The sequence below is a fragment of the Botryllus schlosseri genome, chromosome 12 (assembly GCF_051294905.1).
Source record: "Botryllus schlosseri isolate E-star chromosome 12, Bs_hap1, whole genome shotgun sequence".
NCBI lineage: Eukaryota > Metazoa > Chordata > Ascidiacea > Stolidobranchia > Styelidae > Botryllus > Botryllus schlosseri.
This window is the reverse complement of record NC_137247.1, coordinates 18169027-18194391: the sequence shown is the minus strand read 5'-3', so window position 1 is coordinate 18194391 and position 25365 is coordinate 18169027. Positions and strand designations below refer to the sequence as shown.

Sequence of the window (25365 nt, the reverse complement as noted above, 5' to 3'; positions counted from 1 at the left end):
ACATACAGCCGCTTGATTAATACCTAATCCATTCGCACCATTTCACATACTTTGATCATTACAAAAGTAAATCGGAATATGTTTGCTAGATGCATTCAATTCAGTTAGAAATATCTGGTACACAACAATCATAATATCAAGGAAGTACTTGCTACGCTGTAATCCACTTAACGTGTTTTGCATTGTTGTTCATTTGTAGTATTGATTGTTTTTGAACCCCCCAAATAATAATTCCCGACATGAAACCAAACCGCTGAAAGTCGTTACCATCACAACGAAACAATTTGTACGATGTTTTTCAAATGCATCCTATAGTTAGGTGTACTAGAATTATTTGTGTAACACATACGCCGACAATGCAATCGAAAATTTTTCCGTTGTCATTCGCTAAAGTAAATGTCATCACAATACTCATCAAGCTGTCATCTGTAAATCAAGATTACATCCAACTTGTAACTGTATCGTTTAACTACCGGGTTGCATCAGTTTGCTATTTTTGTCATTTAGTGACTGCTGAACATACCAAACGATACACATTCACTTACGAAATACTGTGTTGGTCGTAATTTCCATCATCGTGATAATCGAAGTACATTTGTTTCGAGTTCATAACAACCGACTACTTTTCTATGACCCGATATATTTTTGACAAGTTATGCTTAGAAGATTGGTGCATCTCGCGAAAAATAATATACCACTCATATTGATACTGCTACTCCATCGACCGGTATTTTCAAACGAGTCGATTTTCAACCGAGCAAAATTTATTACTCGAGTTGTCCTGCTTACTATATTTAAATGTAAACTCACCCGTCTTTCAACAACAAACAATGATAAAAAGTACACAAGCAAACACAACAAGTTTTACTTTTGTAGAACACTAATTATTATTCCACGCATCTCATTTCATACTAAGTGTATATGAAAGATATTCATGGTACACGAATATATTCGCTCATGCTACGAACATACGCAATGATTGGTGACGCTTTCACACTATTTCGATTTAGTGTAACAAAAACAACAACAACAATTTTCACTCTCTTGACTTATGAAAACAACAGACGAACCTTCATTCAATATTTTGTTTTTGTCAACTAGTTACTTTTTCATGAGACCCCCACAACTCTTACAGAAGTACGAAAGATATTTACATCACACAAAGTAATCAACGTTACTCGATATTCTCACATTACGAAACTAAAGAATGGTTGGTTTGACTCTACAAACTGTTTCGTTACCTCAAGAACTTTATTGTCTGAATGGTTGTTCATGTGTCTTAAGAACCGAATAGTTCAACACAGCACTAGCACCAACAGAAACATCAGAGTTGTTTACACAAAAGTTTGTATGTGTACAGTATGCGAATACCATGTGTAAGTCCAGCACAATTGTGGTATCCATCTGGGTTAAGTTAACACAATTTACGACACCAAGGTCGCCTCATCTTTCGTAAGACAACAAACCAACCAAGGTTTCAGGATATGTCCATGTCATAGCAGTAAATCAGCTACTCCAACAACAGAGTACATATGTTTTCTAGTTACGGTGCTTACATCTTACACACAAATCAATCTACTTTGCTAACAAAAAGTGCTGAGTCATCAAGTGATTGCCCTAGCAACAAAACAGTTAAACGTACTATCATACAAAATGGCCGTTATAGTCACCAACGGTACATGGTACAAGTAACAAGACTCGAGAATCCAGTTATTGAAAAAACGTGAAAGTGTTTCTGCGCCAAGTCGTTATGTTGACGAAAGCGTATATTGTAATATCATGATCGATTTGCATTCGTTGGTCACAAAATGTCACTACTCTAAATAATTATATCTCACTCAAAAGCATACTTGCCGCCATTCGTTTTCATCAAGCACGAGTTCAAGAAACTTACTACGACATGAATTGTTATTTTTATGTTGTGTAAATAGTTAATAATTAATTTTAGTAACACTATATCAACATCACGGAGTTGTGCGAATAGATTTACACGTAGTCTTGTGGTTTTAATCGAAGCACACAGCGTGTTCTAATGTAGAGTCCTCTCTATTGTACAACAACTCGGTAATCGAAATGTGTTAACATTTAAACAGCGATCCTGTTTCGTCACGCGAAAAATATCTTTACTGTCGCAACACTCTGATACTCTGCACAAGACGTGTAAATCCTTTTCACACTCATAATAATACACTAACGGGATACCGACGTCAAGCAACAACGTTTACCAACATCACTGACACTGAACATACGATACCTACCCAAGTAAAAATATCATTTTCACCAGGAGGTCAGCCATTACCTGTGTACAATTACCATTTGCCCTTGGGGGTCTAGCGTTACCCGAGTAACAAAAACCTTTTTCACTTGGAAATATATTTTTTCTCTGGGTAACAAACGTTTTTCACTTGGAAATATATTTCTCCCCTGGGTAACAATCCTTTTTCACTTGGAAATATATTTTTTTCCTGGGTAACAATCCTTTTTCACTTGGAAATATATTTTTTCCCAGAGTAAGAAACCATTTTCACTTGTAAATATATTTTTTCCCCGGTTAACAAACCTTTTTCACTTGGAAATATATTTTTTTTCCTGAGCAGCAAACCTTTTTCACTTGGAAATATATTTTTTCTCTCGGTAACAAACGTTTTTCACTTGGAAATATATTTTTCCCCTGGGTAACAATCCTTTTTCACTTGGGAATATATTTTTTCCCCGATCAACAAACCTTTTTCACTTGGAAATATATTTTTTCCCCGAGCAACAAACCATTTTCACTGAGCAACAAACCCTTTTCTCCCCAGGCAACAAACCCTTTTCGTTTGGAAAACTATCATTTACCTGAGTACCCATACCATTTTCGTTTTTGAAAACTGACAACTACACCGGTCAATTTGATATTTTTTGTATATTGTTACAACGAACAGTGACAAAATATACACCAACAACGACCCCGATACATTTGTTTAATCAAATATTCACTTGTTCTGATTCATCCCATCAAAATCATTGGGTACTCGCATGCAATAACAATGTGCTGTTGTACATCGACATGTATGTTTTCGGAATTGGCGAATAAAGCGGTTTCCGATATGTCCGTGATGTCCGGGTTCGTGCTTTGGATTTTTCAGAGTCAGAATGTCTGAATAAAACACCTCATCGACTTTGGTAACTGGTTGATACATGGATAATGAATTTATGTTCCCCATTGCGCTAACAACACCTGGTTACTTGTGAGTTTCCTCAGATCTGTTTACTATATTGTGTCTTTACTGGTCAATACATTTCGCTCCAGTCAGCTGAAACCGGATCACTAATATGAGAAAGTGTGTGAACCGGATCCGGATATTCACTAATGAACCAACGACCAATATTCAAGTAAACATGTTACAGACCGTGTTTTGTCTCCATGAAAAATACCAATGCATACACCATCACATCAAGAACGTCGCGATTGTTCACAAGTATTCGCGTAAACCAGGTGTACATACAATGTGTCGGTGTACAAACATCACGGAAAACAAATTCATGTTCTCAAGTCTCATCATGCGACGACTCTGTACATTCAATGTGGGCATAGATGACTTGGGGACAGGCAAGCAGCCATATTTGGACGTAACATGGTCTTAGTATGAACCAACCTCCACCCAACTTGTGAAAAATCAATCTCACACGAGTACAACCCTTTCACGGGTTCACACCTTGATTTTGCAAGATTGTTCGGATTCTCAGGTAGACTTGCATCGTGATCAAGACCTCGACATAATCGTGTTGCGTAACTCGCTCAATCCCTGCGCATTGTTGGTCATAACCTGCTAACTTTTTCGCCGAGACCGCAGTGTTTCACCCGACATAATGTATTTGGCGATCACCATCGTTATCAATCTTTCACGCGATGAATATGTTAGATGTCGCTACTCCCACATAACGACTACAGATGAACATCGTGAGCAGTGACTCCACATTGAAATCGTAAACATGGACTCTCTGTGTGTGTGAATCTCGAGTTCGATTACGATTTGATAATGTAATCCAAGGTGAATCTCTGCGGGTCGAAGACTGATTTCGTGTTAATCACGCCACAAGAGGGTGCTGTCTCGTAATTCTACAGGTCAACATAAACCGCGGTTGGAAACTTTTGGTCTAGTTGATCCAGCTGCGTATTGAAACGGTGTACCCACACAGACCATTGAGAAAACGTTGTCGTTACCTGCCTATATCCACGAGTGAATATGGGACTACGCGTAACGTTCCATAGATTCCTTTGGCCCCACACCGTGGTTTTACGACACAGACAAGATGCAGCGGTGGAAATATTGAAAATGAAAAACGATACCTTGGTGGTATTTGATTTGGATTTTACACCTGATGAACCATACACTCGATTGGTACATTGGGATGACGACTCTATCATCGAGGTCGAGGGAAAAGAAATGTACAGATTTGTTGGTGTTGTGGATATTCAGCGAAAATCAGGGTATATGGTTATTAATGGTTCGCATATTTGACTGAGAATATATCGGTACGCATAATGCCCTGTTCATTGTATCATACCATGTGTCATCTATGACCACATTGAATGTACAGAGTCGTCGCATGATGAGACTTGAGAACATGAATTTGTTTTCCGTGATGTTTGTACACCGACACATTGTATGTACACCTGGTTTACGCGAATACTTGTGAACAATCGCGACGTACTTGATGTGATGGTGTATGCATTGGTATTTTTCATGGAGACAAAACACGGTCTGTAACATGTTTACTTGAATATTGGTCGTTGGTTCATTAGTGAATATCCGGATCCGGTTCACACACTTTCTCATATTAGTGATCCGGTTTCAGCTGACTGGAGCGAAATGTATTGACCAGTAAAGACACAATATAGTAAACAGATCTGAGGAAACTCACAAGTAACCAGGTGTTGTTAGCGCAATGGGGAACATAAATTCATTATCCATGTATCAACCAGTTACCAAAGTCGATGAGGTGTTTTATTCAGACATTCTGACTCTGAAAAATCCAAAGCACGAACCCGGACATCACGGACATATCGGAAACCGCTTTATTCGCCAATTCCGAAAACATACATGTCGATGTACAACAGCACATTGTTATTGCATGCGAGTACCCAATGATATTGATGGGATGAATCAGAACAAGTGAATATTTGATTAAACAAATATATCGGGGTCGTTGTTGGTGTATATTTTGTCACTGTTCGTTGTAACAATATACAAAAAATATCAAATTGACCGGTGTAGTTGTCAGTTTTCAAAAACGAAAATGGTATGGGTACTCAGGTAAATGATAGTTTTCCAAACGAAAAGGGTTTGTTGCCTGGGGAGAAAAGGGTTTGTTGCTCAGTGAAAATGGTTTGTTGCTCGGGGAAAAATATATTTCCAAGTGAAAAAGGTTTGTTGATCGGGGAAAAAATATATTCCCAAGTGAAAAAGGATTGTTACCCAGGGGAAAAATATATTTCCAAGTGAAAAACGTTTGTTACCGAGAGAAAAAATATATTTCCAAGTGAAAAAGGTTTGCTGCTCAGGAAAAAAAATATATTTCCAAGTGAAAAAGGTTTGTTAACCGGGGAAAAAATATATTTACAAGTGAAAATGGTTTCTTACTCTGGGAAAAAATATATTTCCAAGTGAAAAAGGATTGTTACCCAGGAAAAAAATATATTTCCAAGTGAAAAAGGATTGTTACCCAGGGGAGAAATATATTTCCAAGTGAAAAACGTTTGTTACCCAGAGAAAAAATATATTTCCAAGTGAAAAAGGTTTTTGTTACTCGGGTAACGCTAGACCCCCAAGGGCAAATGGTAATTGTACACAGGTAATGGCTGACCTCCTGGTGAAAATGATATTTTTACTTGGGTAGGTATCGTATGTTCAGTGTCAGTGATGTTGGTAAACGTTGTTGCTTGACGTCGGTATCCCGTTAGTGTATTATTATGAGTGTGAAAAGGATTTACACGTCTTGTGCAGAGTATCAGAGTGTTGCGACAGTAAAGATATTTTTCGCGTGACGAAACAGGATCGCTGTTTAAATGTTAACACATTTCGATTACCGAGTTGTTGTACAATAGAGAGGACTCTACATTAGAACACGCTGTGTGCTTCGATTAAAACCACAAGACTACGTGTAAATCTATTCGCACAACTCCGTGATGTTGATATAGTGTTACTAAAATTAATTATTAACTATTTACACAACATAAAAATAACAATTCATGTCGTAGTAAGTTTCTTGAACTCGTGCTTGATGAAAACGAATGGCGGCAAGTATGCTTTTGAGTGAGATATAATTATTTAGAGTAGTGACATTTTGTGACCAACGAATGCAAATCGATCATGATATTACAATATACGCTTTCGTCAACATAACGACTTGGCGCAGAAACACTTTCACGTTTTTTCAATAACTGGATTCTCGAGTCTTGTTACTTGTACCATGTACCGTTGGTGACTATAACGGCCATTTTGTATGATAGTACGTTTAACTGTTTTGTTGCTAGGGCAATCACTTGATGACTCAGCACTTTTTGTTAGCAAAGTAGATTGATTTGTGTGTAAGATGTAAGCACCGTAACTAGAAAACATATGTACTCTGTTGTTGGAGTAGCTGATTTACTGCTATGACATGGACATATCCTGAAACCTTGGTTGGTTTGTTGTCTTACGAAAGATGAGGCGACCTTGGTGTCGTAAATTGTGTTAACTTAACCCAGATGGATACCACAATTGTGCTGGACTTACACATGGTATTCGCATACTGTACACATACAAACTTTTGTGTAAACAACTCTGATGTTTCTGTTGGTGCTAGTGCTGTGTTGAACTATTCGGTTCTTAAGACACATGAACAACCATTCAGACAATAAAGTTCTTGAGGTAACGAAACAGTTTGTAGAGTCAAACCAACCATTCTTTAGTTTCGTAATGTGAGAATATCGAGTAACGTTGATTACTTTGTGTGATGTAAATATCTTTCGTACTTCTGTAAGAGTTGTGGGGGTCTCATGAAAAAGTAACTAGTTGACAAAAACAAAATATTGAATGAAGGTTCGTCTGTTGTTTTCATAAGTCAAGAGAGTGAAAATTGTTGTTGTTGTTTTTGTTACACTAAATCGAAATAGTGTGAAAGCGTCACCAATCATTGCGTATGTTCGTAGCATGAGCGAATATATTCGTGTACCATGAATATCTTTCATATACACTTAGTATGAAATGAGATGCGTGGAATAATAATTAGTGTTCTACAAAAGTAAAACTTGTTGTGTTTGCTTGTGTACTTTTTATCATTGTTTGTTGTTGAAAGACGGGTGAGTTTACATTTAAATATAGTAAGCAGGACAACTCGAGTAATAAATTTTGCTCGGTTGAAAATCGACTCGTTTGAAAATACCGGTCGATGGAGTAGCAGTATCAATATGAGTGGTATATTATTTTTCGCGAGATGCACCAATCTTCTAAGCATAACTTGTCAAAAATATATCGGGTCATAGAAAAGTAGTCGGTTGTTATGAACTCGAAACAAATGTACTTCGATTATCACGATGATGGAAATTACGACCAACACAGTATTTCGTAAGTGAATGTGTATCGTTTGGTATGTTCAGCAGTCACTAAATGACAAAAATAGCAAACTGATGCAACCCGGTAGTTAAACGATACAGTTACAAGTTGGATGTAATCTTGATTTACAGATGACAGCTTGATGAGTATTGTGATGACATTTACTTTAGCGAATGACAACGGAAAAATTTTCGATTGCATTGTCGGCGTATGTGTTACACAAATAATTCTAGTACACCTAACTATAGGATGCATTTGAAAAACATCGTACAAATTGTTTCGTTGTGATGGTAACGACTTTCAGCGGTTTGGTTTCATGTCGGGAATTATTATTTGGGGGGTTCAAAAACAATCAATACTACAAATGAACAACAATGCAAAACACGTTAAGTGGATTACAGCGTAGCAAGTACTTCCTTGATATTATGATTGTTGTGTACCAGATATTTCTAACTGAATTGAATGCATCTAGCAAACATATTCCGATTTACTTTTGTAATGATCAAAGTATGTGAAATGGTGCGAATGGATTAGGTATTAATCAAGCGGCTGTATGTCAATTCACCCAGTGTGATATCTTGACACCGGATAATGTGCGAAAGTGTTTCAATTCTCACTGCTGATTACGATGATAAAGTATTGTACCGGTTATTGTTTAACAAAGGAAATTGTTGTTTCATCTTTAGTCTTGGTTAGTGGAGACAATTACATTTGTAAAATATTTTCTGATATCCGCGATACGCAGGGTGATATGTACCAAGGTGGAATAATTTTCCATTAAAGAACATTTCAGACACGCGTAGTTTTACAACTCAATATGTTAATAACAACGGTACTGAAAAGTTTGTTGCTGTCATAATAACCTTTACCACAACGCCGGGTCTAATTAACGCGAATAATTTAATAATCAAGTCATGATAGACCATTACGAAATCTCATATGTTAAATCGATGTGACAATCCTTATGTTTACATCACGATAATTTTCGATATAACACCTGCGTTCGATTGTAAGAAACTACGATGGTCATACTTTCAAATGTCGTATACTCCAATATATTATGTTAACCTCAAGTCGCCGACACCGAGAAGTAATTACTTTTGTCTTACAAAATATACCGCATAGTAATTTCTTTGTCTTGCGGCATAGTAACGACTTTTACAGTTGAACAAAAAAGACGAGTTGGTGGTATATGCCTAAAACCGAACTTGATATGTTTGTGGGTTGTAGTAATTACTTGCGTAGTCTTGTCTACTTTTCGTATGGACACTTTTTTTGCTTTGGTTCGGTGAGTTACAAACGGATTGACTTGACAAGGTTTTTGTATTTTACTCTTTTGTCGATGGCAAGATGTTAAAATGTTGAGATGTCATAGTGATAATATTTCTGAAGCTCTCTTTGACAAACGTAAAGACAGGTCGCGAATAGAGTTGTAATGTTTCATTACTTGTTTCGAATCAATGTGCGTATAATCTCTAAATATGCCTAAGTTGTAAGTTGTTAGTCATGTTTGTCAATCTATTTCAATTCAGACTATGTCAAAGTCAAAATATTTCATTTTGGATTATCTGGATTTACCTTTAGTACATCTCGCGAGTGGATTCCGACGTCGTACTATAAAACTCCTAATAATACGGATTCAAGAATTTTCAATCAACAATACCTGAATTTTTTGGTAATGCTAGAGTTGGCAAATGATTATAGTTGCGTGTTTTTGTTAAGAGTTTAAATTCATGTTGATAAAGATAATAACTGTATAATGCACATACTTGTGATTCTTGTAGAGTTATAGTTGGTATTGCCTCTATAGGTGTGAAACAGCGGCGTGGAATGTGTGAATAATCCGACGCGACTGAAGTTGGAGTCAGTAATATTCAGGTTACGTTCGAATCAACAGATCGCGGTAAATGGATTTCTCAAAGGATTAGAGTTGTACCGGATCAACACATTCAGATACGAATCAACTTGAGCTGTGTAGTAAGTTCCATTTCAAGTTGACAAATTGACACACTGATTGAATATTTTCATGATTTGTATCACACAAAGTTAACGACTGTTCCGAAGTGTCAAAACATATAGCGATCGCGAGCAAGTGTCAAATTGTTGGTTTTCGAATCACGGTCTGCGCTGGTACTGTTATTCATTACTTATTACTTGATAGTAACAACCATCGACACATTACACTGTAGCGATTGGGATGTGTGTAATGACAAGACGCGAGAAATGGTGATGTCTTTGGTGTTATCTTGTGAGCGATCGTGGGATTTGTAACCTATTTCACACGTTTTTGAAGTGTTGGTTTGTGAACGCGGCTATTGTTGATATTTGAATCACCGTCTACGCCGGCTCTGTGGCAAACCAATTACCAAAATATTACATTGTCAACGAGCGGCATGTATGTAACAGCGAGTCGCGAGCGATGGTTATGTCTTAGGTATTATCTTGTGAGCGATCGCGGGATTTTACCAATATTTCACACCTTTTTGGAGTGTTAGTTTGTGAACGCGGCTATTGTTGCTATTCGAATCGCCGTCTACGCCGGCTCCGTGGTAAACTAATTACCAAGCGACTGATTCCTAGATTTAGCAAACTATTTCACACCCTTTTTGGTGAAAGTACGACATGCCGCTAGCATTCTATCAACGAAAGTACGAATCATCGCCGCGTCCATAAGAATAACGATATATCATTGTCGTACTCGCCGTAATTTGGAATATACACATTAACTAAGGACCAATCACATGACTATTTACTTGATACATATTCAACACCGGGCGAGAGATGCCTATACCCGAAAGGGCGATTCACGGCCGCACCCATAAGACGCAATAGCCGCATGCCACCCCCGCCATAAGAATAACGATATATCATTGTCGTACTCACCGTAAACGTTGGGATTAACTCGAATCGGTCATATTTAATAATTTGTAATATACACATTAACTAAGAATCAATCACGTGACTATTTACTATTCCTGATACCTATTCAACACAGTGCGAGAGTTGACTATACTCGAAAGTACGAATTACCACCACGGCACCGGTTGAGCGATCCATATACCAAGAAGTGTTACCAGTCGAGAGATGCATATACCCGAAAGTACGAATTGCCACTACGACACCGGTTGAGCGATCCATATACCAAGAAGTGTTACCAGTCGAGAGATGCATATACCCGAAAGTACGAATTACCACTACGACACCGGTTGAGCGATCCCTATACCGAAAATGGTCACCGGTTCAAGACGAGTTTCGAGGCACCGGTTGAGTGATCCCTATACCGAAAAGGGTTACCGGTTCAAGACGAGTTTCGAGGCACCGGTTGAGTGATACCTATACCGAAAAGGGTTACCGGTCGAGAGATGCCTATACCAACCCAGGCACCGGTCGGGTGGAAGGGGGGTCTGAAAGGGTCACCGGTTCAGGACGAGTTTCGAGGCACCGGTCGGGTGCACCCATAAGAACCCCATAGCCCGTCACGACCGATCATACTAACTACTATCATATGATCGACCGAATAGATCATCGCTCTATCAGATATGCCGGACCTGATGTGTGGAACAGTATCCCGCCGGCCATCCGGCGGTCGACGAGCATGTCCACATTCAAGTCGAAATACAAGCAATTACTACTAAATAAATACAGTTCATCCTCAAGATTACCGGACCAAGACTGACCTATCGATCTCGCTTCCCATGACATGCCGCCCTATTCTTGTTGCTTCCTTTTTCTATACTATCTTTCTTACTTTCATTCAGTGTGCATGCCTCCTCTTTACATCGCCTAGGCCAAGGTGGGTGTCTGATTCCATAGACAACTCCAAGTCGCTTCGACATCTTCCTTTCTTTTCATTGTATCGCATTTTTGTGGTTTATTGAACTGATAAAATTGCTAATAAACCAATGATGATGATCTAGAACATCTAGATAACCCTGGAAATAATGTTGAGGAGGCGGTGTCAATGCCTTTGCTACGGAATACATTATTGCCATATTCATCTTGCACTGCATCCTATATCGTGTAGCATCATTCGAAATCAGATCTGAGAGGGACGTAAAGCCAGAGGTGATCAAAGTAGTCCCCGCCGCTACTCAAGTAGAAGTAGAAGTAGCACCGGAATTTCTACTCAAGTAGAAGTGCGAGTGGTGGTTCACAAATAAGTAAGTAAGTAGGTATTCTACGCTTATTTTTGCCTTCAAAACTGAAAACTGTCAAGTAGAAGTAGAAGTAGTCTAAAATCACAACTACTTAAAAAGTAGTGTGCGTAGGCCGAATCTACTTCAAGTGCTTCAAAAAGTAGAAGTACTTCGTTACTGACCACCGCTGCGTAAAGCTGCAACTGGAATTTCAGGGAATGCCATGACTTCTTTTTTAGTTCCAGCCTTACATCTCATTTATGAAAAAATATCAATCATCATGGTAGCACTTTGGCTCTCACAAAACTACGGGGATTACAAATTGCATCATTCAGACTCTACCTTGAGTCCATATAAGCGCAAAGTTTCAGCCTAATGCTGGCGGACCGTTTGATCTCCCAACGTCATACCAAAGTACTCCTTGTAAGTGCACTTGGTGACATTTCACATATTGAATCGCTTCATGTTTAAAGTGTTCTCGTAACATATGTAGGAAAACTAATCTAGGTCATTACCAGGGCCGTAACTGCCGCACCCTCCCCCCCCCCACTCCACCACTCCTCAATTGGGAGGGCCGAGCTCGAATTAGCATAAATTAAAGGGTATTTTTTGAAAATTTATGCAATTTTTTTCAAAGAATTTTGCGCTACATACGATTTCAAGTGGTCAATTATCTTAATTATTGGGTACTCTTCCCCCAAGAAAAAGTACGCAAGATTTATAGAAATTGGCATATCGGCGTTGGCCATTACCGCGCCACGACGCAGCAAGACATATAAAGTTTTGGCCATGTAACATGCGACTTCAAGAAGTGTGCCAGAACGTTCGGCAGCGAGAAAACCTTGGTCGTAAAGGATTGCCTTTATGCTGACCGTAAACTTCGGTATATATACAAAATAGATATCGGTTTAATTGTCCATATAGGCGCCTAAATGACTGGCGCCGAATGTTCCCGTCTTGGCAATCTGAACCTCACGAGACAAATACCATCCCGCAGGAGAAAGATTTATATGCCAGTAAAGAAATGCAAATCTGAAATCGTGTGATCTTTCAGTTTAGTACGTTTGGGCGATTCTATATTTTTGGATATAGCTGACAGGTCACAAAATAACATCATGTAAGGTAGTCATACCAACGGGTCCACCCGCCCGAAGATGTTCAAATATTATTTACGGGCTCTACAGTTTCAAAGACACCTCAGTCAGCTCTTCCGGTAAATCTGATTAAGTGAGCAGAGAGGACAAGAAATTGATTGCAATATATATGCAATTCCCGATCTTATTGTCCGGTTTTATCATGAATTATCGAACATTTTCGCGCCTAGCGCTGGCTCACTAAACAGCACACCTATAATTACGTTGCAAAAGCGAAAAACGTGATGGGGGGTCATTTTATCACCCGATGGGAGCCCAAGACTTAAGATTTTTTGCTTTTTGATTTAGGGGGGGGGGGGGGCGACGAAGTGCTGTTTCGTTCCTGCCAGCGGGTATACACTCGGAGGTGTTTAATTATTATTATTATTGAGGAGTCCTACCTTTTCAAACACGCCTCATTCCGCTCTAACGATAAATCAGATTACGTGAGCAGAGAGAGCATAAAAATTAATTGCAATATATAGGCAATTCCCGATCATATTGACCGATTCAGTTATGGATTATAGAAATTTCTCGCGCTTCGCGCGTTTAGGCGAGAAAAGCTGACTCACTAAACGGACACTCAATGTAGCAGATAAGTAGCTGCAAACAACGTATAGCCTGAGGGGAGTCTGGGGGGAAAAGCCCCTAATAAGTTTAGTTTATCATCATATGGGGTCCCAAGACTAACGTTAGGGGAGGGGGGGGTGATGACGGTGTGCTGTTACGGCCCTGGCCATTACGACACTTTCTATATCTAGCTACATCACTCATTTTTTAACATACTTAAAATACCCATGAATTGAAATTTCTGAAAATGATAGCAATGGACAGTATCTAATATTAAAAAGCGCCGAAAAGCGAGTTAAGTTTGAGTCACTGATCATCGGTGATGAGATAAATGTCATTTGACTCTTTCTGTACCTCAAATGAGGGGGGTTAATCGACGTAATCTGCCGGAAAAATAGTCTCTAAATGATAATTTTCAGGAGAAAACTAACTATTGCTTTACCAGTGCACTACAACGCACATGTTGGTACTAGATTAGGGTTACCATATTTTTGTTTCATAAATTCCGGACGCTCTTCAGCGCCCACTAGCGGATTTCAAAATGAGGTATGAGCGCATTGTTGATCAATATGACGTCACACCACCAACGCTTTGTCTATCGACAAGAGGTGGTCGCGATCCGGTTCAGGAGTATGTGGTTGTGTATTGTATGTTGTAACCTAGGCCGAAGCCACATATTTTCAGCCCCATCCCGCCCAAATAAACACTGATCTTGGGCCCATCGTAGGGTATTAGATGCAACTTCTGGGGGTTTACTATAATTAACTGGTCGTTAAATGATTTGAATGAATTGTTTCAATAATATTGGTTTTTCTATATATTACTTTATCATTTTAATCCTCTCTTCGCCCACATAATCAGAGTCAGCGGTAGAATAGAGCTGGTGGAGGATGATGGCTTCGAAAATGCAAGGGGCGTAATTGTATATCGTTAAGTCATGTTCATGTCACGCCGATAAGATTATTTATCAGCCTAATGCGGGTGTGCACTTCACCACTGAGCTATATAAACACCGCGCATCCGGTGGTTTCCAACCTTTTACGGTCGCGAATCCATTTCCAATTTCAAAATGTGCGGTGGCTCAGCTCAAAATTTGATGAGCTGATTACTAATTAAAGGTCGGCACATTTGCCCAGATTTACTCACAGCCTATTTTGGAAGCTAATTACGTTCAGAATAAAGGCATATTACCCCCAGGTTTAGAACCACCATATTTGAATAAAGCATGCAAACGACCTAAAACGACGGCTATATGAATACCGTTATCTTGTAATTGCGATTACAATTAGACTTCTTTTCTGTAAAGGAATGTTATTTTTTATTTATTTTTTGATCGCAGTTTTTGCGTGGGCGGTAGTCCCCATATTAAAACCAATATATATGATACTAAATCGCGCGCATCGCGAAGAAAAATTTCAAGTAGCAAATAGCTGCCTAAAAATAGTCTTGTTTAGGTTGATTTACAAAAAAAAATATGAGCTTACTTCAAACCTTCAAAATTCCGTACATTTAGGCATATTTTAAAAATTCCTCCCGGACGCAGTTTTAACAGTGAAATTCCGGACATGTCCGGGAAATTCCGGACGTATGACAACCCTATACTAGATGGGAGATGATATAAAGTAATCTAAGACCATATTCACCTTCTGAAGCGTGAGATAACCTATAATACCACATACTATTTTTCATGGCATATGTAGGAAGTGGGAATATCTTGAAAATTAGAGCCAATTCGGCCATTTCCGGACGCAGCGTCCCTGATTTACCCCTAATTGATCTCACATATCATTATTTTTGAAAGCAATATGTTTTGTAAATTTTATCCAGAATATAGAAAAACTTTGTTTATATGTCTGTATCTTCACAGTCAACTTTGCGGAATCATGCTATATTTAGACACATATAGTTGTTGCACTAAGTTTCAATGCATCGCTGTCAATATACGCAAAGGGGCAACTGATATTTTCGATCATCGTGCAGCTGAACCTTGAACACCCTTCGATAGCTCAGTTGGTAGAGCGGTGGACTGTAGAGATCCCATCACTGCCATCCATAGGTCGCTGGTTCGAATCCGGCTCGAAGGACTTTTGCTACCTTCGGTAACTAGTCACATATATCAGGACACTTACGGCCTATCGGCAGAGGTGGTCAAAGTAGTCATGAAAGCTACTCAAGTAGAAGTGGAAGTAGTTACGAGAAAAATCTACTCGAGTACTTCTTCCATAAGCAACCTGAAACTACTTGAAGTAGAAGTAGAATTGACTGATTTTAAATCTACTCAAGTAAGTAAGTAGTTGTAAAAACGATCGTAATTCGTTCGCATGGATTGTCAAAAGGTGCAAATTTAGCTATATGAAAGGCGCCGAGCTTGATTCATATTGATACATACCAGGAGGTATCCAATTTTCGACAGCATAAGCATTCGTCCGCATCATGGGATGAAAATGATAGTATTGATCAGGGTTGTAACCAAGTCACAAGGTTCCGAGTCACAAGTCAATATCAGTTTTACAGTTTTGACTCGAGTCAAGCAGTGTTGGGATGACTCGAGTCATGACTTGACTCGAGTCAGACTCGAGTCACCTTTTTCGTATGACTTGACTTGACTCGAGTCACTTTGCTAAAATGACTTGACTTGACTTGACTCGGCGTATCAGAAATGTGGATTGACTCGTGACTCGGAGCAAAATTCACGAGTCAATTTCGAGTCATCAAGCAATCAATGTGGATGAAAATCATTGTATTTTGCATTTGTTCGTATTGTACGCGAAACGCTGGTATAACCCGTGAGAGCGACCGATCATCCAATGATCGTGCGTTTTAATAAGCCCCCTTTGTTCTCTCACAAATAAATTGACCGCAAACGAAGTGATCGAAGCTTACAGCTTACGCTGTCGTAAACTAGTATAGTAAAGTAATTTAATAGCAAAATGTCTATTTCTGTTCTGTGTTTTTAACTTAACCAAACCTCTTGTCTTATTGAAATTGAATTCCAATATAACTTATATAGTCGCAGGCTAGAATTGTATCATATCAATTTGTAAATTGGTAATGTTTTGCATCTCATCAATTCGTTTCTCTATACACTATTCTCTATTTTGGCTGGGAACTATTATCCGAGGCTATGCAATTCCTTACGTAGTTAAGCATTTCTACGTATATGTGAGCGATAAGGCGCCTTTTTGCGTCGATATTTAACTCTATATTCGTTGTATAGGTCCAGAATCAGTGACCACTCAATCTGTATTTCAGACAGCTAGTAAGATGCAGTGACGAAACCATGCCTCATACTTCGAAAAGGCAACTTGACTTGAATTGTGACTTAACTCGTGACTTGACTTGACTTGACTCGACTTGACTCGAGTCACCTCCAAAAATCGAGTGACTTGACTTGACTCGAGTCACCTTTGAAAATCGATTGACTTGACTTGACTCGAGTCAAAATGTGCAATGACTCGAAATGACTCGTGACTCGAAGGTAGTGACTTGATCCCAACACTGGAGTCAAGTCGATTCATTTTCAATTCACCACCGAGTCACGTCCGAGTCCAAGTCAGCGATCAGAGGGTCGATTCCGAGTCATGGTATCATGACTCGTGTCCGAGTCCAAGTCATTGTGTTGACTGCTAAGCTTCCAGTTAAAGTCTTGTTAACCCACTTATTTTTTTAACTCTGATTGGTGATATCGAATGGTTTGCATTTATAATATACAAATTTTACTCACTTTTAGCAGTTTCTGGTCGCAATTTCAAGTACCAGTACCAATAGACGAAATTCCAATAGTGTGCTCACTTTAGGGTTACCATATTTTGGAAATCTGAAAAGAGGACACTTTTTCAGAATTTTCAGACTTGCAAAACATGAGGAGGATTTTCAAAAAATGTCTCGAGTCATGCGCAATGACTCGAATCCAATATCCACTGTGCGCGAAGCGCGACCAAAATTTTGGGCTTTACTCAACTTTTATCAAAATTAAATGTTGATACTCCGTGAAAACAGCCCCAAAATTCCTCAGGCTATCTTCCTGGTTGGAGGATTAAACTACTTCTACTTGACAAACTGAAAATAGCAAAAAGTAAGTAAGTAGATCACTAAATATTACGAAGTAGAAGTAGCGAAAATCAGATCTACTTGAGTAAGTACCAAAAGTAGATGAAAACTGCTTGAGTACTTCGAAAAAGTAGAAGTACTTCGTTACTGACCACTTTTGCCTATCGGTGCTCCTTTTCGTAGCGTACAGCAAAACTGATGTCCTTTCCACGGATATCAAGCCGCTGCATGGGCAAATGTGATAAATGACCGAGCACATTCTAACAACAGCGGGACATACCATTAAATGTAGGTGTGTGTGAATGAAAGGGCCCCTTCACTCCATATTTTAACTCGGACGTTTTGACGTTTCATTGCGTCACAATATATTCGTAGCGTCACAATATATTCGAAACGTCACGTAATTGTTATGGAACTTTTACCAATATTCCAGATGTTTTTATGAGCGAGTCTAACCCGCTGAGCTGTGTCATTTCGACTTGACCGACACCTTCATCATTTTTTTGCCCTTTGAAATGGAAGAACATTTGGTAATTAAAAAGTAGATATATGAATGATTGATATAGCCTGGTCGCTAAAAATATAAATTTGGGTCGCTACCGCTGCAGAACTATCGTAATATTTGCTTCAATTTCTCACAGAAATGCCGGTTCCAAACACTTCCGCTCCCACAGGCTGCACACCCATGGACTAAATCATCCTAACGACCTCATGCGATATTAGGATGCCGTTCTCTCATAATTGCTAATACCGCTGGACTTTTATGCCTATATTATGCATATTATATATAGCCTATATATAGGCCTATATATCCTTGCACCTAGCATATTGAAATCAGGAAATACGGTGGAGCAAAATCGCGTTAAACGACAAAACATTTTCAAGATGAATATAATCTTCCTCCAAAGATTCTACTTCATGCATATTTATGACGTTATTCTGGGTCATCTTCGTTCCTACCCCCAATTGAGCGGCTTGGGGTGCTGCAGTTACGGTAGGGTTACCATACGTCCTCATTTAGGAGGATTTGACCTCCTTTTGAATAAATGTCCTCCCTTCACCTAAATGTCTTTGCTTTTGACAATTTCTCCTCATATTTAGCCTAAAATGCCCGAAACGACCACGAAAGACGTTAAATTTTGGCCTAAAAGATACCATGGGAATAAAATATGGAAATCTGGCTCTCCAGACCACGAAAGACGTTAAATTTTGGACTAAAAGATACCGTGGGAGTACAATCTGGAATTATGGCTCCCCTGTCCGACAAACAGAAAACAGGGATACCTAGTATACCCAGCTTATTGTTGGGCCGCCAGCATAAAATTGATAATTTAAAAGTCAACAGAGTTAAGCTTGATGGTTCCCATATTTTCGAATCATTAAAGTTGGTTTTAGGAAATTTAAAACAGCTGATTTTGAAATATTTACTGGAAATCTTGTTGTGTTGACTAAAAAAGGTCATCACTTTGACTCGACTCCCGAATTACCCTCTTTTAACGATACTTTTGTGGTGTTAGTTAAAAAAAGGTTATCACTATGATTTGACTCCGGAATGACTCACTTGAACGTCCGCATTACCTATTTAAGCCGATTTTCCGTGGACCCTCTCCGTCTTAGCATGACTGTGAAAGCTGGCGAATTGCCAAAAAGGATGACATTTAGGCGTCCTCGGAGGACAAAATTCAAATTCCTGAAAAAGGGGGACAAATCCTTCTAAAGGAGGATTTATGGTAACCCGCGAAGTTAGCCCCAAATGAGTAGCGTAGTTATGCTTTTAAGAAACAGAATAGAAATAGGCCTACCTCCATACTCCTTGTTACCATATTTTGGGATTCGGAAAGGAGGACACTTTTTACAAATCCTAAAAGTTGGATTATCGGACTAAAAAACTATACTGATTTGAAAATATTCACCGGAAAATCCTCCTGTGTTGACTAAAAAAAGGTAATTTTTGCAGTTCGACTCCCTAAAGACCCGCTTCAACATCCACTTTACGGATTTAGCGTCATTCATGCCGTTTTAGTTGTTGTACCTGTCTAGTGGACAGGACTCGCATCAACAAAATGGACATTTTGTTGGGTTTGTGGTAAAATATAAAAGTCGAAGTCGTGCAGGTCAATCAGGGTGATCGCGGTCCGCGTGTTGGTGACCTCTGCGGTACAATGACATCAACCTGACTGAATCAATGATTTTTTAATGATCATGTTTCGTAAAAGTTTTAGAGCCACTGGGTACGTTTCAGGGCTGTGGAGTCGGTAAATTTTACCACCGACTCCGGCTTCGACTCCGACTCCACACATTTTCAATATACCGACTCCGACTCCGACTCCTGAGTTCTTAAACGTACCGACTCCGACTCCGACTCCGACTCCTGGGTCTTTAAACGTACCGACTCCGACTCCGACTCCCGACTCCGACTCCAGCATTATTACCAATTTACTTCGAAAATCATATGCCACATTGTCGGTTGAATGACTATCATACAACCATTAAACATATGCAAACATATGATTAACTGTGGCATGCTAAATTGTTTCATTGTGGCACAACTCGAATTATCCACTTGCAATTAACATGAAATAAAGATTTGCTAAATATCCTTCCTTATTCAAGTTTTTATAACATGGACTCTCTAATATCCTGAAATGTATGAATCATTCAAATATGGCAGATATCCAATCCTGTTTTAATAAAAATGTAGATAAAAAATCCAAGTGTAGCTCTTACGTATGACTCAGCAACTAATAAAGAAATTGAACTTACTAATTTTGTCATTGCACACTATCCTGATTACAAGCACAAACAGTCTTACTGCTAACAATAGACATTGGTCAGAAATGGAATTTAGTTAAGTAGTCAAAGACCATAGCCTATGTCTAGTCTGCATGTACTTAATCAAGTATTCAAGGATTGGGACTTGCAGTCTTTCTTAATCATTTGTTCGACCCAAACAGCTAAGCTACACTACAAATATTTTTAATTTTGTCAAGTGGGGAGTATCGTTTGGTCATATCTACATCATTTTTACAATTTTACAAAACCAGTCGATGCATTTTCTCTGTCACAGTATCATGGTATAATTCCAAAAATTGCATCAATTTTGACTGCATCGCGAAAACGCACATTGCGATTTTCTTACCCTCTGCAACTGAGTTGTAATTTGCAAGTAATGTCTAATTTTATCTATATCAGGGGTGGGCAACTTTTTCGACGAAAGGGACACCTGAGATTTACGAACCATTGCGCTGGCAACTGGAATGTTGATAACCTTTTTTTAGTCGTCGATAGGAGTGAACCGAATTAGGTAACATTGCAAACAAGACTTATATTAATACGCTCTAAAATTGATAACAATATGCCATGCAACTGTGCAGTGCGCAATCAGGCCCTGGTCGCGCGAAGGGCGAATTTTTTTTGCAAGATAACGACTGAATTAGGCTATAGCTATATCAATAAATATGTCGCTATCATACATTGGGGGTCGCATCTGTATATCACTGGGCTCATTTGGCAAGGACAGGATTATTCGACGTTTAGACATAGCAAAATCGATGGTATCAGTGAACATGCCTCTATCATTTTGTGCAAATGTTTTGTCGACGATCTCGCTGCGAGTGCACAAGCGAAGCCGTATCTCCTAATTGCGAATACAGTTAGACTCAATCTTGTGAATAATACGTATTTATAATTTTCAGAAGTGGGCTCAAATACTGAATGCAAGAAATCTAGTGACAATGAATCATGCGAAGTACCGAGAAAAATTTCAAGTCCAATAAATCTGCTATGAAATATTCTACTTCATAGTCATATACGAAGATTTGGGATAAATGTTGCTGGCCCCTGGATACGTCAATGTGTCAGAACTGTTGTTTTAGTCATCATCAAATTTCGCGGTCATGCTAATCAAATTTTGGTTGGCCTTGCGATTGTACCTGATGTCATAAATAATTTCGAGAATTACCTCGCAGGCCACACCTAACCTTCTCGTGTGCCAAATTTGGCCTTCGTGCCACGGGCTGGCCGCACCTGATCTGTATGGTTAATAATAACAGTGGTTGGTGGTACATAAAAATTCTATTGAAAATTCTTTGAAAGCAAATGTTTTCATGATAGAGAAGTTGGAGTCGGAGTCGGAGTCGAAGTCATGGTCATTCTCACAAACTCCGACTCCGACTCCAGTCAGTATTTTCCCACCGACTCCGACTCCGACTCCGACCCCATCAAGCGAAAATTACCCCGACTGCGACTCCGACTCCACCGACTCCGACTCCGACTCCACAGCCCTGGTACGTTTATTTGTTTATTTGTAGTATTCGTGGTGTTTGTCGACCACTACGCTCATTTAAACCAGGCCGATATTTTTCAATTTTTTTTCCGTAGCACGGCCCACTTCTAGGCTTTTTGTAAGATACCGCTTACGCGGACGAGGATGAGGAGGAGCTCAGATAACCCTCCGACACTTAGGTAGGAATTCTGAAGCCGACCTCGGTCGGACTCGACCCCGCACCCATTGGTGTAGCAGCCACGGATTAAACCATTGCTCTATCTCGCCACTGCACTGGGTACGTTACACCTTACCACATACGTTTTGACTCCTTTCGGGCTGACTTTCAAGGAATCTAGAGGAAGTCGATTATAGAAAAGTTGAACATGTTTGTTTGGATTTTAAAAAGAGCCACGTGCCGCATTTGGCCGTGGTGTAGCACATCGGCTTGCGAAAAATAATAGCTGATGGTTTTGCGTCCCGGTGGCGTCATGACTATCCATTTTGAAAACTTCTGTTCCACATTATGTCGTGTGCGTCAAGTCATTTTGCGTGCCACAAAAAGTCATCCTGGGCACCAAAAGTGGCACGCATGTCATGGGTCGCTGATCCCTGACCATTAATATATATATGTTCATAAAAAGGAGTAAATATGAGGGAAGTTCTTCAGCGCAAGAATGATATACTCGATACACGTCATAAGTGCAATAAGTAAAATGTCTATTGTTAAAATCTGGCATGACATGTTACACTGAATCTGCGTGGCAAAAAATCCCCAGCAATGATATCGACCTGGCGAATGCGGATGCTTGCGTTGAGAATGATGAAATTTATAGATATAGGCGCAAATTTGACAGACCCGGTCTTCCGAGGAAGCTATCGTGGCAAACAAAAGCACGAGGACGACTATAAGGATGTTATTGCCCGCGCACAAAGTGTTGGGGTCGAAAAAATCATCGTAACAAGCGGCTGTCTGAGCGACGTGAAAGATAGTTTGAAACTTTGCGAAAGCGATGACTTCCTATACACAACTGTCGGATGTCATCCAACCAGATGTAATGAATTTGATGAACATGGCGCGGAAAGATATATGTCGGATTTACTACAACTCGCCAAAAACAATGTCAAAAAGGTGGTTGCGATCGGCGAATGTGGATTGGATTATGACCGTCTTCATTTTTGTCCTAAGGAAACTCAGTTGAAATACTTCGTGAAACAATTGGACTTGGCAGAAGCAACAGGTCTCCCGTTGTTTTTGCACTGTCGAAATGCTTTTGACGATTTTCTTGAAATAATGAAGGAGCACAGAGGTAGGATATCGGGTGGTGTGGTGCACTCTTTTGATGGAAATATGCAAGAAGCTAAGTCAGTCCTGGATTTAAACCTGTACATTGGTATCAATGGATGTTCCCTGAAAACTAAAGAAAATCTGGAATCCATGTGCAGCATTCCTACAGAGAAGCTGCTAATAGAGACTGACGCGCCTTGGTGTGAAGTGAAGCCCACTCATGCGGGACACGCGTTCGTTAAGACAAAATTTCAAACCAAGAAGAAATGGGAGCCGGGCTGTTGTATCAAAGGCCGCAATGAACCGTGCAACATAGTTCAGGTACTCGAAGTAATGGCGGGTGCAAGGAAGCAAGAACCTGGCGAACTTTCTGCTCAATTGCTGCAAAATACAGAATCGTTGTTTTTTAAAGACCTGAAATCCTGATCAAATCCATTATTTGACTGTAAACATATGTACATGTAACAAAATCCTCTGATTGATCACGTGGCCGATTATTTTTTCACCTAAAAAGTGGAAGATTTTGCACAAAAAAATGAAGATTTTAACGTAGTTTGACATTAAACAACTTCATTTTCACAAAGTTTGCACTCGAGTATTTAAATTAGGCATTGCTACACATAATGTTGAAATTGTAATTTTTCTACATTTTTGATTGGAACTGCATGCTCTTATGAAGTAGCTTGGCAAGAATAAAGAAATATGTTCAACAGAAGCCGTTGTATGCTGGCAACATTGAAGTTCGGTGTATACTGCTTTGAGTATCAGTGGCACTGGCACACATGTTGCTTCATACCGACAATGCTATCTACATCGACCTTTTTAGACCGCAACCCAATTCTAAGTTTTGTTGACATCCCGCGATCCTCCCAAACGCTGAAAACCACTGATATAAGAACCAATATCCACCACGTTGTCAAGTATCAGATTCAGTGAGATATTGGTGTAAACTTGGAAAAACTTTGCACCTACTAAAAATTTTACTTGTTTTAGGTGTGTTGATCATCACGCCATGTCAACTTATTTGTTTTACTCGTTGGTTTATGATTCACAATGGCTAGAAAATGAGCCATCTACAACAGTAAGCCTGAGAATTAGGCTACAAGGTGTAAAATGCCAAATGAAAAGTTCACTGACAGTGCAACCTCCACGACACCAACGAAATGCAATTTGCAAAAAAAAATTGGCTTCATGTACAATTTTGAACATTTTTTGTCTTTTTCTGCGATGTCAAAAATAATCGCCCTATTGATCACACAGTATCTTGGCAGTGCTGAAATTTTTTTGCTGTTGACTGTCATCACCGTGATCAATCTTTGATAGTTGCATGATGCTAAATTCTTTAATCTTTATTAAACATAACTGTAGTAAGGGAAACTTATGAAAATCTGTGAACTATATTGTTACCAATAAATTTCTTCACCAATATGTCTGTTAAGGTGTGTAATAACATGTGTTAAAATGTTGAAGTTCAACTCTTGTGAGAAACCCCCTAAAAAGTTGTTAAATTTAACGAATTAAAAAATAAAATAAATTAAATATAAAAAAAACTTTATCGCCTGTAAGTAACTTAGGACGGGTTTAATAATGCTTTTCCATGATTCTCAATTGATTGTTAACACTTCTATTTCACTACAAGCTCTGCTTAGTGAAAATCGCCACACCCACTTGTATATTCATGCGCGAAATAGCCCTTATTTCGCATAGCTATGTTCAATGAAGAGGTAGGCTATTTCTCATGAACAATATCAGACATTTCAACAGGCATTGCCTATATGCCTTCTTCGGACTCAACATCATCGTGACTGCAGTTTTTGCGTTATAAGGCCTTTAGATAGTCCACAGGCCGAAATGCATGTCTCCTCATTCTTCTTGCTGCTGTATTCGGTCGTTGCAATCTTTATGACAACTACATCTTGTAAACTGGAATAGCTCATCGGGATCCAACGGTTCCAGTACTGGAACTGTCTCGTATCCCTGCACGTCTATTGTCAATCCGTAATCGCTGGGGTTCGGAGACACGAAGAATCCAATCCCGGGTCTGCACGTAGTCGCGGAGTGAACGTTGTGCAGCTGCACCCTCTGTTTGAGGTAGTGTCTCTGGTTTGATCACCCCTGCAGCAATCTTCCTTGAGAACATGTATCTTTTGGCGAACTGCTGTAACCATCAAAGACCGCAATGACATTATGAAAGCAACTGCCTAAATACTGCACGTAGCTTGGGTAATTGTAGGCAAATCCCTGTCATGTCTGACGTTGTTCCCACTTCACCATGTACAGAAGCCATCCACCATCAATTATGAGGGTACAACTTGGTTGGCTAGTCAAGTCAAGTGGGTCAGTC

General features: G+C 39.4%; 2 protein-coding genes and 1 non-coding gene across 4 annotated transcripts in view; 2 read left to right on the top strand and 1 right to left on the bottom strand.

The window, feature by feature from the left end:
• LOC145451556 (KH domain-containing RNA-binding protein QKI-like) overlaps positions 1-25365 on the bottom strand; it is a 256270-nt gene that overhangs the window by 179559 nt on the left and 51346 nt on the right. The gene's annotated exons all lie outside the window — the stretch shown is intronic.
• Trnay-gua (transfer RNA tyrosine (anticodon GUA)) lies at positions 15415-15503 on the top strand. The gene is given in 2 exon segments: positions 15415-15451; positions 15468-15503. It is a non-coding gene; the product is annotated as a tRNA-Tyr (tRNA).
• LOC145452314 (deoxyribonuclease TATDN1-like) lies at positions 22415-24449 on the top strand. Its single transcript, XM_080330521.1, has one exon. It carries the CDS (start codon positions 22515-22517, stop codon positions 23445-23447), a length of 933 nt encoding a protein of 310 aa, XP_080186647.1. The 5' UTR covers positions 22415-22514; the 3' UTR covers positions 23448-24449.